We start from the raw sequence: 17843 nt of genomic DNA on the forward strand, positions 1-17843 counted from the left end.
AAAAGAATATATGATCAATATTATTAAATTGCTTCATGTGTAATAATAATAATAATATTTATTAGTGTATATATATTGTGTGTGTATGTACGGTAGGCTATATGTTTTCAGTCATATTGTTTGAACACACACACACACACTCATTGTACTGTGTGTGTGTCGTAGGGAACAGCCGATCTACAGCACACGAGCTCATGTGTTCCAGATCGATCCCGGCACCAAACGCAACTGGATCCCGGCCAGCAAACATGCGGTCACCGTCTCCTTCTTCTATGACGCTAACAGACACGCTTACCGCATCATCAGTGTGGGGGGGACCAAGGTGAGTCGCTTCCTCCAGTTCACAACCGGTTTGCTCTGTAGTTTGATGAAATCTGTGGCGAGTTTCGCTGTCATAAGCTCTGTGATCAACACAGGTTTTGTGGCAGATATTCCCCGACACACACCAGACTCGCGCTAAACTGGGCTTTTCATCACGGTTTTCTCCGGAGCGGCTATATATATATATATATGTATATTTACAGTAGTCCAGTGGTTCCCAACCTTTTTTTGTCTGAGACCCCCTTTTTCCCAAGAAAATATTTTAGGGCCCCCTTCACATTTAGGGTGGGGTTCAATCTCAATTCAGCCCTTGGCCCTACCCCTTCGTTTTGCGCGTTCGCTTCTAGGGGTAGGGTGTCCCGATTCTTGTTGTGATAGAGGGGTAGGGCTACATAGCCCTCGAAACGGAGATTTTTCAGAGGCACGCTACGAGAAAGTTCCCAGAATGCACTGCGAATCACCGGCGAGATGGCTTCGTAAACGGTTAAACATTTAAATTTAGCCTCAGATGACACCACCATGCATTACTCGTATAATAATAATAATATAGGCATTTATAACTCTTATAATTATAATTGTAACTCTGTTTTAAGGGCCAAGGGGTGCACTCGAAAACAAGGGGTGAATTGGGATTGAGCCTTAATGATATTGTCGCTCTTGTAAGCTTGCAGCAAGGATGACAAAATGTTTTTAAACAAACAGTATGTTTATTACTATAACCAGATATGTATAGGGAGTGGCCTATTAATTGGCTCTATTTGAAATGCAATAACAAAAATATCAGTATTCACACTGGTGTGTAGGAAATGAGTAGTGAGTAATTTGGTCAATGCGTGGAGAGATTCAAGACGAATATCATCCTCAAAGGTCAGTCTTGGCCTGCATTTGGTTTTAAGGGCTGTCATGGTTGAAAACCCATTTTTTGGTCAGCCAGGGGATCGTGAATAAAATTAGCTAATGTAATATGATCGTTTGGCGCTCTAGCGATTAATAAACATGCGTTTATTAACAGAATAATGCGTCTTGCGGAAGAACTGTGACGAGGGGAATGATGACAGAAGATGCAAGTGCAGAAAACCAGATTTATTGAACACAGAATGAAGGTGGTGAGAAAACACAGTCCAGAGCACAATGGTAGCGCAGGGGCAGATGAGCAACCCGACAGTCCGTGATGCTATGACACCCGATGATCCGTGAAGTGAAGAGAGCCACCTGATAATCCGTGAAGTGAAGAGATGAGACAGAATCCTCCGATGACGGCAGGCAGACAGGAACTCAACACGACGGCAGGCAGACAGTAAACTCAACACGACTCCAAAACAGGAACGGGAACACCAGACGAAGAACAAACAGCACAGGATACATCCAACAACGATCTGACAAACACGAGACGAAAGACCAGGGTATAAATAGAGATCGCTGATCAGGATCAGCTGGCGCTGATGACAATCAGTGGCTGATCAGCGACCACGCCCCTACTAACGAGCAGCACAAACACAGCGCGAGAAAGAGTCAGTGAATCAATGAACCGTGACAAGAACATTGTAGCCGGAGCTACTTCTCTCTGTTTATGTCTATGTCGAGTCACACAGGCACTGGGCTACAACCCGAACCAGTGTAAAATAGTCCCAATATAAACACTTATTATAGGTGTACCATAGTGACTCAGGATAAGACAAAAACACGGTTTGGAAAATGGATGCCTGATGTACTCGCTCATTATATACATTTAGTAAATTTTGAACACAAAAAAGTTACGGACTGCTGCTTTAATGCTCACTGTTCTACACTTTTCAAAATATGACGCGACCCCCTAAAGAGCTCGCCGACGCCCCCTTGTGGACCGAGACCCCTGTTGGGAACCGATACAGTAGTCAACATTTGAAGTGGATCAAAACTTTTCATCAAAGTTATTCATGAATTTTGAACAATGGTACGTTCTTGTTTTCGGGCAACTTTGATTAACTTTTTTTGATCCACTTCAAATGTTGACTACTGTATATAAATGAACTAAATTAATACATTTTTTACAACAAAAATGAACCATCACTGAACTTATTTAAGCTGGACTGTGACGCTATTTTCTTCTGGAAACAAACTTTGTTGCATTATTTTCCTGTTATCCCTGTAAAGCTGCTTTGAAACACTCTGTATTGTAAAAAGCGCTATATAAATAAAGGTGACTTGACTTGTAGGTTGTTAAAGAAATAAAAACCAAACAGCTTGTAATCACTGTTGACTTTGCTCACATGATGGAATATCATAAAGTTATTTTAGCAAAAATGACATGTAATCAAATTCGAGGTTATTTTGGCTAGAAGTGTGTTACTCTTAGCCGCCGGACTATATCTGGTCTATAGTTAACCGAGACGCTGAAATAACAACTATTGCTTGCTGTGACGACGTCCAAACTGTGCGTCTCCTAATCCACACCTGTTGAGTTGGATGACGTCTCGCCCCTTATGATCACTGTCACTTGAGAATGGAAAAAAGATCTAGTAAGTTCAGTCTTTAAAAACTTTTCCTGAAAGTTTGAGTTAGAATAGTTTGATCATAAACAGAATGAGGATGTAAAAGCAACTAGTAAATTACTCTACCCATTTAAACCTCTTCATTTAGACACCTGTTAGCAACCCTTTTTTTTGGTATGTTTTCAAAACAAGTAAAAGCTTTATAAAAAATCATAAGATGGGGGTATTACTGATGTATTATGTGTAATCGTAAAAAAAAAAACATTAAAACATTTGGAGCTTGACCTTTTTTTTAAGCATGTCTCCCTGTATTCAATATTTGTATCCCTAAAAGCTCACCTTTGATCACCAAAATGACATATTTAAAAAAAATTTTTTGAAGAAAAAAAATTATTTATGCCTTAAAATATCTTGAATGTAACTCGACACCCTTGCCTCATTTAGTATGCTTGGTTCTATGAATATGCAAATGAGCCCCGCCTCCACTCACTCACTCAGCTCAGAGATCCACTCGTTGACGATCACACAATGATCTGATTGGTTACAAGGTAGTTTGTGACGTCAGAAACACCAGCGATTTCAAAGCGTGTTTTTGAGACTGTCTTTGGTTGACTGCAGTTTTAAGCAGAAAATACTCAGCAATGCTGTCGACTTATGAATTTACACATGGTTTGTCTTATTAAAGCATATTAAAAACACCACATAGAGATATAAACAACATTAAAAGCTGGATTTTCACCACAGGGGGACTTTAACCCAAAACCTATTAATAAACCCATAGACTTCAGAACAGAACCGAAAGTGCTAAAATGCAAACTTGTTTCCGGGGTTTGGACTTAAAAATTCATCATCCGTGCAGCACTCTATAACTCTAAGTAATGTAGTATATTAGACTATACAGCATATACTGTATATATATATATATATATATACACTACCGTTCAAAAGTTTGGGGTCAATGCAATTTGTTGTTTTTTTAAAGAAATTAATACTTTTCTTGAGAAGGGACGCATTAAATTGATCAAAAGTGACAGTACAGACATTTATAATAATGCAAAATATTTCTTTTTTTATTAAATTCTTTTCTCTTGAACTTTCAAAGAATCCTGAAAAAAATGAAAATCACAGTTTGCACAACTGTTTTCAACTGTGATAATAATCATAAATGTTTCTTGAGCATCAAATCATCATATTATAGTGATTTCTGAAGGATCATGTGACACTGAAGACTGGAGTAATGATGCTGAAAATTCAGCTTTGATCACAGGAATAAATTACACTTCACTATATATTCACATAGAAAACAGCTGTTATACATTGAAATAATATTTCACAATATTACTGGGTTTGTTTTGTATTTTTAATCAAATAAATGCAGCCTTAGTGAGCAGAAGAGACTTCTTTTAAAAACATTAAAAATCTTACCGACCCCAAACTTTTCAACAGTAGTGTATATATACAGTATATAAATAAGATATGTTGGATATACAGTATGCAAACCACTACAGAGTCAGACTTCTCACAAGAATGTCTCCTGGAAATCAAGCACATTTGCAGATTAGTGGTATGTTTGCATTAGCACATTATTATCATATTACTCATACAGTTTGCATACTGCACTGTGCACAGCTATTCTCTGTTTATTGACTATGCCTTGATGGCATGTGACTATTGCCAAAATGCTCAGTATACAGCTGAGCACACAGTGTGAGATACTCCATCTTCCCTTTGCACTGTCACAGATCAACTGGAAGCAATAACTGTGATTTCTAACATTTGTTTTTAAACAAAATTGTCTTAAACTGCATAAGATGATAACTGCACTGTAACGTACAACATACAGTCATACAGTAATACTATATTCACATTGGCGTACTAGAAATATACTGCGCTTTTACATTTATGCATTTATCCATTGCATTTGGTACACATTTGTCATTGCTAGAGCTCAGTTTAGCTCAGTTCAATGTTGATTCAGTTCAGCTATATTCTCTACAGAAGACAATAGTCTCATTATTCAGTGCAAGTCAATTCCAATTTTGTTCTCATCTGATAGCGTCAGTGTGGTTAAATCGATAATATTAATGAATATTAATTTGTCCTTTAAACCTCTTTTGACATTTAGACCTTTTGACAGTCTAATTAATTAATGAGTCAAGATGAAGATTGTGTCATTTCTATTGAAACGTATGTCACGTATTTAAATAATTACACATTTGTAATAAAGTTGCAGTTTAGTACATTTAAAATACATTAACGTGTAATTACAAATAACAGTTATTGGTATAATCAAGGATAACATGTGCTTTATTATGTTAGTTAACACATCATAAGTTTACTTCTATAAAGGCCCACTGAATTGCCTTGAAACGCGCAGCATAATTTAATGTGTTGATGTAATTTCCACTGAAAGAGGAAGAAGGGGCGGGGCATATCGAATAGCCCCTCCCCTTTTAAAAAATGGCCAAAAAGCGTTTCGTTTATATCACAGCCAGAGCTGTTGAACTCAGTAAAGCTGCAGTTTCCTCATAATCTCAGTATCACTGTAAAATACAGAATTATGTGCAGAATTCAAATGGGTCTGATACGTTTTCTGGTCTGCGGGACTCGGTCACATGATCCGCTCTGTGTATCGTGTCCCTGAACAGGAGCGGCGGCGGATCATGTGACACTAATGTGAAGCCAGACTTCATTCGCCACAATGGAAAGCATATTTACACTGTCTAATTGTTCCCTATCCCCTATATAGTGCACTTTCACCATGTAGAAAATAGTAAATGTGTGAAGAAGTGATTTCAGTCGCAGCTTCAGCGTCTGTTTATAATGTAGGGGGCGGAGCTACAGATTCTAGAGAGCATTTGATTGGACAGAAAATCTGAGAAGCTAAAGTGCGGAGTGATGACATCAAAATCATAGATCCATATTGACGGATGTGAGAGAATGTAAGTTTTGAATGCTTATGTCTTCTAAATGCGTATTCATATTCTAAACATATTTATACTAAAAGCCAAAAAAAAAAAAATTTTGATTTCATGGGGACTTTAAAGCATGACACAAGATTATTAAAACATAAAGTAAAACATTTAATTTGACATTATTACAAAGTGAACTTTAAAAAAAAGTGTACTTAAGTCAAGGTTGTGTACTCTATAAGTGCACTTAAGTAGCCTTTTATGTCATTAGTGGTATATTATGTGTAATATGTTTTTTTTTTAAATATGCTTTTAAGATTTGAAGTACATTACAAGAGCACATTCAATGCATTTCCTTTCAACAAGGGGGTTTTCAATGCATGTGGAAAGATGTGTGTACTTTGCTTGTTATGATGCAAATACTGCATACTAGGAGCACCCATGTAAACGTACAGTAGGTTTTTCAGAAATGCTCTCAGTGAGTCTCGTGATTATCAGTGCACTGATTCAACATGCCAGGAAATCCATCCGAAAATGTGGTGGTGTAACGTAATAACATCAACCTTTCTGATGGTGTTTATTGAGTTGATGTGATTAGGGCCGGAACGAAATACTCCCCGCGAGAGGATTTACGCAGAAGAGAAGGTTAATAGCTCAACACCTGATATCAGAGGGAATGAGACGCCTCTTAAAGGAGAGCTCAGAGTAATGCATCAATGCAGAGCTACAAGACTTGCATCCGGTCGGGATAATCGATCGATATACTTGTTGATGGAGCGGATCAGAGCTGTCTAACCTCTCGGTCCGAGACGCCGATCGAAAGACTGCAGTTCACATGCGACCTTGAGTGGTGTGAGTTCAGATCAGACACAATAGTCTCATGGTGCGTCTCAATTCGCCTACTTATTCTACGCCCTAAAAGAATGTACTCTTTTTGTGAAGAAAAAGTAGATCCTTTTGAGTGTTTAGCAAAATCACGTCATACAATTGCTTCTTTAACAGTTGCCTTCTGTCGCATAAACTGGCTTGTCAATCATCTTATCATAGTTAAAATCCTCCACATTTTAATTTAATTTAATTTTCTACCGTATCGGAGAGAAATGAAGCACGTTGATCTGCAGTCGTGGGTCTTTCATGCGGAAAATCTCCTCATATTAATGCATAATGATTAGTGGTCGACCGATATATCGGCCGATATTTGGCATTTTTAAAATATCGGCATCGGCCGATAAGTTTTTATGATTTGCCGATGTGTTGGAAGCGGGACTTTTATTGTGACGGCGCTCCGGCCTTTTATTTTGACGGGTGGCGCTGAGAAGCACTGTTACCAACTTAGCGCCTTCGTCGCTATTTTTAGCAACTTTTCAGACCCCTTTAGCGACATTTTTTCAGAAAAGCGACTAGCGACAAATCTAGCGACTTTTTAGTTAAACCTCAGTAACCTCCAGATGTTGCCAGTACTGTCCTTCTCCCTGCCGTCACTCTCTCTAACTGCGTCTAACTTTTTTCAGTGAATGGAGACGAGCAGCACATTCATGTGTAGAGCACGCGGCAGTTTTTTTTTTTCACAGACTTTTCACTTATCTGCTCCTCTTTTGTTTCATATTTAAAGAGTTTTGTTTGACCATTTTAATTTCTTGTTCTTATTACTTGTAATACTCACTATCACAGAGCTTTCACACAGTTCCCGAACTCTCTCAATTTAGATAATTTTACACATATTAAAAAAATCACTATATCATAGCTACTTGTTCTATTGTCTGACAAAAATAATATAGGTAATGAGAACAGCTTTATTGGACATTCGGCTATATTATATTATATTATATTAATATTTAGAGAGAAAACACATTAGGCAGGCAGAACGCAAGTACAACGCGATGACGTCATGAATATGCTAATTAGCGTATGATGTCATCTAGCAACATTTGGGAAAGGCGTTAGCTACATTCCTTTGAAAATAGTTGGCAACAGCGCTGAGAAGAGAACGGCAGCGCCTGATCACACATTCTCCGTCTTCATTAGTTTACGATCTCTGTCAGTCATATCTAATACTTTGTTAGACAGAACTGGTAAACAAAGAAAGTAAATGGTATGCTTTTGTATTATTTGTAACAGAAATGACGATCACACGTTGATCTGATTGGTTACAAGGTAGTTTGTGACGTCAGAAACACCAGCGATTTCAAACCGTGTTTTTGAGGCTGTCTTTGGTTCACTGCAGTTTTAAGGAGAAAATACTCAGCAATGCTGTCGACTTATGAATTTACACATGCTTTGTCTTAAAGCATATTAAAAACACCACATAGACATATAAACAAAGGGGGACTTTAATTTTTTTATTTTTATGTTTTAATACAGTCAATGAAATTACATACAACACCTTTAAATCAGGCTTTCTCAAGATCATAAACTTGTTCTGTTGTTGCATCAGTATTTAACGTCACTCAGTTTGATCTCTCTATTACAAGGATTTCAGCATTCATATTAAACTCATGATTGTTTTCTCACCAAAGCCTCTAAATCTCAGTTGTACGTGGATTACCGGAGCGTCTCGACTTCACCCAACACCTCTAAACTGACCCACATTTGGATTGAGGATGACCTCACTGTCACATGTCCAGTTCAGCCATTATTCCTCCGGTCACCGTGGTAATCTGTGGTCACATGACTCCTGCAGTCACATGACTCGTGCTGTCAGGAGGAACAGGGGTCATTAGAGAACAAGAGAGAATAAAACAATAAGCCATGAGAGACTGTGTGTCATGATGACCTACAACACTTTTACCATGGTGAACACTATTTTATGAAACAGCAATATGATGAAAGATCCAGTTCAGTTAAGATACATTTAATAGGCCAATATTAAGGCTATCAATATAAATATTTTATATATATATATATATATATATATATATATATATACACAGTATCTCACAAAAGTGAGTACACCCCTCACATTTCAGCAAACATTTTAGTATATCTTCTCAAGGGACAATACTATAGAAATTATGCTTGTAGCAGTATATATTTACTGTCCTCTGAAAATAACTCAACGTACAGCCATTATTGTCAAAATAGCTGGCAACAAAAGTGAGTACTTTCATTTCTATAGTATTGTCCCTTGAGAAGATATATTAAAATGTTCGCTGAAAAGTGAGGGGTGTACTCACTTTTGTGAGATACTATAATATATATATATATATATATATATATATATATATATTAGTGCTGGGCAACGATTAACAGCGATAAATCCAAAATAAAAGTTTGTGTTTACATAATATATGTGTGTGTACTGTGTATAATTATTTTGTATAATTTTCTTATCAGGCAGATAACGATAATATTAAAAATGAATATATATCGGCCGATACCGATATGGTGGCCGAAATATTGTGCATCCCTACATAATTTACTAGAATTCTTAAAAAATATTAATTTGCTGCAGTCTATTTCAAAAATATATATTTAATTGGAATTATTTAAATTAATGATTCAATGACTCACTCATAAAGACTTCACTTGTTTCATTACTGGATGAATCAGTGTTTTTTCAATGAATCTCTTAAATTAATGATTCAATGACAAATAATATATTTTTTTTTACAGTCATAATGTTTAGAGTTTACGTTTTAGTCACTTGTCGCCACCTACTGGTGTAGCGATGTAATGAAACAATCTTTATTTTAAGCGAAATGTTACTTTCAAAAGGTGATTTACTCCATTTTGATCGCTATCGTAGACATTAGTTTTCATATCCAAACTATAAACTTTTATCTCAGTACTTCTGTGATAATATGAATATTTGTCACAGATATTATGATACTTGAAAAGACTGACTGTTTTATATCTATACATGACGACTGATCTCTCTGGGTCAGAACGCAGATCTGAATTTTCACTGTGATTGTGCCTGTCCAACGTTTGATAAAAATCTTTGTCTTTCAAATCGTTGTCATTTAGGAATAAGATTGCATTGGTTTTTACTGTTTTGCAAAATTTGATTTCAAGACATAACTATCCAATTTTTTGTAAACATCATTTAAAAGCATCTCTGGTTGTATTGTTGTTTCATCATGCAGGCTTGGTCATAAAGTCAAAGTGTTTTAAAGTGAATTAAAGTCTACAGTAATGCACATGGACGTGTCTCACGTTACATCATTCACATTGTTTGAATCTGTTGGTTGAAGCAGACTATAATGTGCATGTTTGTACAATTTTATTGGTTTCTTCAGATTTTGATAAAAACCATGCGGGATTTTAGATACTTATAATACCTCCAACATGGCATTAAAGTGTTTAACTTCTCTAAATTGTGTAGAATTCGTGTTTTACATTCTCTCAAGGGTCATAAGTGTGGCTGTGGTCAGGCTGTTAACCTGAAAGATTACGATCTAGACTTCAGCATTTATTACTGCTCTTCTATTTAAAGCTGCATGAAACACTTGTGCTACACTGTTGTTATATATTAATATTTATGCACCTGCATTTGTTTATACACACTCACTGTTCAAATACTGTGTGGTAAACTGCTGATTACCACACAAAATAAAAGCAACTATTTGTAAAAACAAGCATAAATCGTGTTGACAGTATTGCACTTTCAATGCTGGTTTATTTAGGGTGAGATGTTGTGGTTAAAAAAATGTCATTTGAGACATATTTTCTATTATTGTGTGCTTTTCTCATTTTTATTAGTTTTTTGTTTTTTTAGATCTCTATATAGTTTTAGTTAGTATAAACATAAAGTTAAATGAAATGAAAATGAGAAATGTTGCCTTCCTCTATGGAGTTTTCTCAATGCATTATTACTCAATTTTTGGCATTCTTGCATGTATTGTGTAAAAATTACTGAATCTTATGTTTTTAAACATTTTTAACTTGTTTTGAACCCAGAATATTCTTTTAATTGGTTTATTATTCAGAACTATCTGATACATAGTGTTTTTTTGTGATTGAGATCTTCTCTCTCGGCAGGCGATCATCAACAGCATGATCAGCCCCAACATGACGTTCACTAAGACGTCTCAGAAGTTCGGTCAGTGGGCCGACAGCAGAGCCAACACGGTCTACGGCCTCGGATTCGCCACGGAGAATCAGCTGCACCAGGTGTGGACGTCAGGACTATAATTTCTGCTTTAATGACCAGTTCACAGTTGATACTCTGTCCCTGGTCGACCTGAAACATGCTCTGTGCGAGTGCATGAATGTAAACACTTGAGATGAGATAAAAAAACAACATAATGCAGTTTTACACAGACATGTTTGCAAGTACTTGCATCACCCCTCCTATAATACTGCATTGTGTGGGTTTTTTTGTTGCAGTTTGCCGAGCGTTTTAAGGAGGTGAGGGAAGCTGCACGCATGGCCAGAGAGAAATCACAGGACAAGATGGAGCTGAGCTCCGCCGCTCTCAGTATCGCAGCTCCTCAGGTGTGACATCAGCTCTTTTGTGTGCAATATGTGCATAAGCAGGTGAAAAAGCACACAGACTTAAACTGTAGTAATCCTGAATTCAAAATTCTACTTGCTACACTTTAGCAGCTGCATAGCAACGCCCTGGCAACCACCCAACATTCTAGCAACCTGCCAATGCATTGAGGCCACTCCTTAGCAACCACAAAGCAAAATCCTAACAACCACTTGCAACACTTTAGCAGCTGCATAGCAACGCCCTGGCAACCACCCAACATTCTAGCAACCTGCCAATGCATTGAGGCCACTCCTTAGCAACCACATAGCAAAATCCTAACAACCACTTGCAACACTTTAGCAGCTGCATAGCAACGCCCTGGCAATCACCTAATATTCTTACAGCCTGGCAATGCATTGAAGCCACTCCTTAGCAACCACATAGCAACATCCTAAGAACCTCTTGCAACATGTCAGCAACTGCATACCAACGCCCTAGCAAACACCCAACATTCTAGCAGCCTGGCAATGCATTGAAACCACTCTTTAGCAACCACATAGCAACATCCTAACAACCACTCACAACATTTTAGCAGCTGGATAGCAACGCCCTGTCAACCACCCTATATTCTTACAGCCTGGCAATGCATTGAAACCACTCCTCAGCAACCACATAGCAACATCTTAACAACCACTTGCAACACTTTAGCAGCTGCATAGCAACGCCCTGGCAACCACCCAACATTCTAGCAACCTGCCAATGCATTGAGGCCACTCCTTACCAACCGCATAGCAATATACTAACAACCACTCACAACACTTTAGCAGCTGCATAGCAACACCCTGGCAATCACCCAATATTCTTACAGCCTGGCAATGCATTGAAGCCACTCCTTAGCAACCACATAGCAACATCCTAAGAACCACTTGCAACACGTCAGCAACTGCATACCAACGCCCTGGCAAACACCCAACATTCTAGCAGCCTGGCAATGCATTGAAACCACTCTTTAGCAACCACATAGCAACATCCTAACAACCACTCACAAAATTTTAGCAGCTGCATAGCAACGCCCTGTCAACCACCCTATATTCTTACAGCCTGGCAATGCATTGAAACCACTCCTCAGCAACCACATAGCAACATCTTAACAACCACTCACAACATTTTAGCAGCTGCATAGCAACGCCCTGTCAACCACCCTATATTCTTACAGCCTGGCAATGCATTGAAGCCACTCCTTAGCAACCGCATAGCAACATCCTTAGAACCACTTGCAACACTTTAGCAGCTGCATAGCAACGCCCTAGAAACCACCCAACATTCTAGCAGCCACCCAAGATTCCAGCAGCCTGCCAATGCATTGAAACCACTCTTTAGCAACCACATAGCAACATCCTATCAACCACTCACTACACTTCAGCAGCTGCATAGCAACGCCCTAGCAACTGCCTAGAACACTCTTTTTTTCACGGGCAAACATGACTCATTTTCATGCAGTTTCTGCTTTGTTTCTCACAGATATTTAGTGTCTGTGGTAAACAAAGAGTTACTGTAATCCTAGGCCCACCTCACGAGAGAGAGAGAGAGAGAGAGAGAGAGAGCGCAGGATGAGCTGGGTCATTCGTCTCACTGGGAAGTGAGAGGAGAACTAGGACAGTGATAAAATTATCCGGAGCTGTCCTGTTCACTCTCTGCCAGCGTCTGTCTTCTCGTATGATGCTCTTCTTTTCAGGTCAACGGGCTGTTGAAGTGACGCAGACCTTCTCGACCGCCCGTTTGTTCTGATATTCACACTGAGTTCTGCACGATGTGCATTAGTTTCGCTTTTGTCAGCATCCGTTCTCATTATGTGGAATCTGAGAGGACAAGATGCAATTGTCAGTCCTGATTTATAGTGTTAAACATGGTTACATTCACACAGTTTGGTTATAAACCAGATTGACATCTGAAATCTAGAACCAATTAAGTTTCACTTCTGAATTTTGAGCGTGAGTTTGGTTTGCAAAAAGCCACATTCGCACAGCAACAGGATATTATGGTCCTGTATTTGAGTCTGTAATATGATTACATTCACACACATTTCAGTGATTTACGGGATAACAAATGGATTCTATTACTGAACTCACATGCTACTGTTTGTACATGACTATTCGAGACTGCAAAATAAATGCGGTTGTCAATCCCAAAACCCGACAGTGTGAACGCAGACAGTATCAGTGACTTTTAATGTCTTTGACTTCAGTCACACAATCCACTCCTGTTGTGGAGAACTGACATTTTGAGAGTCGCAAATACTGTCGTCAGTCTCAAACACTGACTGTGAGGATGAAGCCAGTTTATTAAATCACTGTCAATCCGGAGTGACTCTGATTCTGCACATGCTCAGTTGTTCTCTCAGCTCGAGAAAACCAAGTCACATCGTTTCAGCAATAAACCGATTTCTAGGTATTTATTAAACATATTTGTAGGTATTAATTATTTTTTTCTTTTCTTAAAGTTTTGATAAACTTGAATTTGACTATGAATGTATATTAACTAGATTGTTGGTTAAAATTGAACATAAATTGACTTAGTAATTGTAATACTAGCAATGAAATAAGAATTGTATGACTAAATTAAAAGATTGAAAATTAAACACACATAGTATATATACGCATATACAGTAAACGGATATACAGTAAACGGATATACAGTTTATATAAAAATACACAAATACAGTTTATATACACACACACACACATATATATATATATATATATATATATTGTAAATATAATATAAACACACATTATATAAACACAAACTTTTATGTTAGATACGATTAATCGATTTGACAGCACTAATATATATATATATATAATTTCATTTAAGTATGTAGTTGACTTAAATATTGACTTTATCAAGTTACTTTAGTATCACTGAGATACTATTATAGAATTATACTATAAATTCGTTTTTCATAATTTTGTTGTGTTTTGTCATTTTTATTAGTTGTTTATTTTTTTTAAATATGTATTTATATTTTTTATTAAGATTTATTTCAGTTTTAGTTATTTGAGTGTTTTTAGTACATTCAAAGTAAATTAAAGCCGGTCGATATATTTCATTTAAAAGGATTTATTTCACATGAATGCGTGCTTTAATTTAAACACAGTGTTTTTGACAGCTAAAACAAATTGATATAATTTAAAAGTGAAACATTTTACAGTACACATTGTTTTTATAAGTATTAGGGCAATGATGTATTTATTTGAGATAAATTGGATAATATATTTTCAAGGGTCACAATGGCCTCCAACCACTATAACATACTGACTTCAATTCAGTATTTTGATCTAGTTTTTAATGCATTAGAATGGCACTAAATGTTTCTTACACCAAAAGTGTGTGAAATGTGATAAATGCGGTCTCCCCATGACAAATGATGTAAATGCATGTATGTTTTATCGTTTTCTCTCATGCTTTCGATCGGGGCGCTGTCAGTTTTCTCAGGTGAGTTTGACATTGGCTTTTGCACAGGGGTTCAGGGATACTAGCAGCCTCTGTTGATGTAGAAAAGGGGTTTTGTGCTTTATCACATTATAACACACACATCACGTGTCCCGTGAGCTCCACAATCAAGTGACTCCCACGGTGAACCCTGTATCATCATCTGCACTGCAGGAGCAAAAACCAGGTCATTTTTACATGTGACAGAGAGGGATATTTTTCCCGTTCACCACAAACTAGTTACATTTCTTCTGCTCATTATAGTGAATTTACTCACTTTTTATAACTGTCTTTTTTAATTTAATTCGCAAAAAGTAAGTGCGGTTGAACTTTAAAGAAATCATACACTGCAAAAAATGTTTTTCTAACTTAGTATTTTTGTCTTGTTTCCAGTCCAAATATCAAACATTTCTTAAATCAAGACCCATTTACTAAAGTAGAAAAATGACATAAGATATTAAGTATTTTTTTTTGGGGAAATAAATAAAATTTAAGTGAGTTTTTGCTCAAAACAAGCTAACTATTATCTGCCAATAGGGTAAGAAAAATAATCTTGTTTCTGTTTGAATTAACATTGCTTTTTTAAAGCATCAACTCCCTTAATTTTGATTAATTCCCCCGGAAAACAAGACATAATATCTTATGTCATTTTACTCATCTAGTAAATACATCTTGATTTAAGAATTATTTCATATTTGGACTGGAAACCAGGCAAAAATGCTAAATTAGAAAAGCATTTTTTGCAGTGTAGTTACCCAGCTCAGGGTCAAGACGCCAGGACTGTAACACATATAGACATGATTGGACCATCATGTAGTGATGCGTCTCATTCAATATTCTGATATTACTCTGTCTTCGGAGAAGGAGCGCATTAAAAAAACGTTTGTGGAGAAATAATCGAGAAGAATGTGTGTAACATCCATTTATCACACTATAATGAGCCTTTGAAAGAGCCCATAAAATGCCTCTAAATCCAGTTGCATTTTTCTGAATGATTACAGGCCTCTTTACCATGTGAGTTAGTAATAACAACCATTCTGATCACCATATTAAGCATTAACACAGGCAAGATAGTGATGCATTCAGATTAATGCTCTACATGTATGAGTTTTATAAAGTCGGCATGAAACGGAAGTTGTGCTAGTCTTTATTTCCCTATTGTGCCGTATATCCAAGTAACGGCTTTTGGAACAAGAACAAATGTGGGGCGGGGCTTGATTTTCTGTGTGGGGAATTGATTGGATGATTGGATGGTTGAGGTATTCTATTGGTGGATCTCATATGAGTGACAGGTTACCCCGCCCACATCATCAGACAAGAGAAGAAATGTTGCTGTTATTCTGATTCAAGATTACAAGACAGCAGAATTTAACAAAAATAATATAAAAATAGATTACACTTTATTCTAACTACATGTACTTACTATACTATACTTACTATAGAGTTACAGTTAGGGTTTGGTTCAGGGTACATGTAATGCAGTAACATTTAACTACATGACCTGTAGCACAAATAATCCATAAAAAATAAGATATTGTCTGTTTTGATTTCATAGTGACTTTAACGGTTGATTCATTTGCCCATATTTTAATTGAATATGGGGTTACAGTCTTGTACCAACGTACCAAAAGATATATATATATACATACATACAGGTGAAAATCGAAAAATTTGAATATCGTGCAACAGTTAATTTCAGTAATCCAAATTAAAAGGTGAAACTAATATATTTAGTATATATAACTATATACATGCATGATTATACTTTTCAGAGGGCCGACATTTCTGTATTTAAAATCCTTTTTTTTATGATTTCATGTAATCTAATTTTCTGAGATTTTGAATTTGGGGTTTTCATAAGCTGTAAGCCATAATCATTAAAATTATAACTTTTGCACGATATTCAAATTTTTTGAGTTTCACCTGTATATACAATGTATATATATATATATATATATATATATATATATATATATATATATATATATACATACATACATACTGACATACACTCAGTAAGTGATTTATACATTTATAATTTTATTACATTATTGACTAAATTCTGGTAGTATCACTCAGTTATGCTGCCTTGTTCAGTTTTGTGACTTGTAATTTCTTATTATCATATAATAGTGTATTATTAAAATTATAATATAGCAATATTGGTATCCTGTGTCATATTTCGTTCATAATATGCCAACATGAATTTTAAATTGTTACATGCAAAAAACATTCACGTCTAGAATAATATGACTAAGTTCAGTATCAATAGTAATTCATAGGGACACGCAACGATATATGATAATAATCTGAGCTGCTTATTCAATTTTTAGTTTTTACTATTAATTTAATAAGTTATGTTTAACTCGGTTGTCTGTGTTTAAAGGATTTACTTTGAAGCCTGTCAGTGTGAGTCAGACAGACGCTGAGCTGTCGGTGTGATTTGATTCATGTGATAATAATTGTCTTTTTTGTGTGTGTGTGTGTGTGTGTGTGTGTGTGTGTGTGTGTGTGTGTGTGTGTGTGGTGTAGGACCTGTCTGATGAGCTGCAGTCTCCTCCAGTGATGTGTGTGAACGGACCGGAGGACAAGCTCTTCAGGAGTCAAAGCGCTGATATTACTCTTTCCTCGGAGAAGGAGCGCATTAAAAAGATGCTCTCAGAGGGGTAAGGCTTCAGCAGCGCATACTCTGGCTATCCACGTTTGTGGAGAAATAATCGAGAAAAATGTGTGTAACATCCATTTATCACACTATAATGAGCCTTTGAAAGAGCCCATAAAATGCCTCTAAATCCAGTTTTCTTGAACGATTACAGGCCTCTTTATCATGTGAGTTAGTAGTAATAACAATCATTCTGATCACCATAGTAAGCACCTACAGCACATTATGGCGCTGAATTTTGCACAAGATAGTGATGCATCGACTCTTCTGCATCCAAAAAAAGATTTTTCAGCATTTTGGAGGGCCGAAATCATTAAACAAAGGGGTGGTTGATTAGGATTTCACTTTAGTTAGTGTGTAATGTTGCTGTTTCAGCATAAACAACATTTGCAAAGTTACAACGCTCAAAGTTCAAAGCAAAGGGAGATATTTGCTTTTAAAGAAATCGTTTTTTAAGGACTACAACAAACGGCTGATAGGGACTACACAAGCTTCCTCACCGGTTAGTGACATCACTAACCCTAAAATTTACATAAACCCCGCCCCCAGGAACACGTAGTCCATGTTGA

General features: G+C 36.7%; 1 protein-coding gene across 1 annotated transcript in view; it reads left to right on the plus strand.

The window, feature by feature from the left end:
• Window positions 1–17843, plus strand: part of LOC143731331 (homer protein homolog 3) — a 47554-nt gene that overhangs the window by 11731 nt on the left and 17980 nt on the right. Inside the window, exons 3-6 of the mRNA XM_077222183.1 lie at window positions 166–322; window positions 10685–10816; window positions 11033–11140; window positions 17145–17278. Of these exons, the coding sequence (XP_077078298.1) occupies window positions 166–322; window positions 10685–10816; window positions 11033–11140; window positions 17145–17278 (531 nt within the window). The remainder of the gene's footprint in view (window positions 1–165; window positions 323–10684; window positions 10817–11032; window positions 11141–17144; window positions 17279–17843) is intronic.

This window comes from Siphateles boraxobius, unplaced genomic scaffold, assembly GCF_051911475.1.
Source record: "Siphateles boraxobius isolate OS27281-9 unplaced genomic scaffold, OSU_SipBor_1 86, whole genome shotgun sequence".
NCBI lineage: Eukaryota > Metazoa > Chordata > Actinopteri > Cypriniformes > Leuciscidae > Siphateles > Siphateles boraxobius.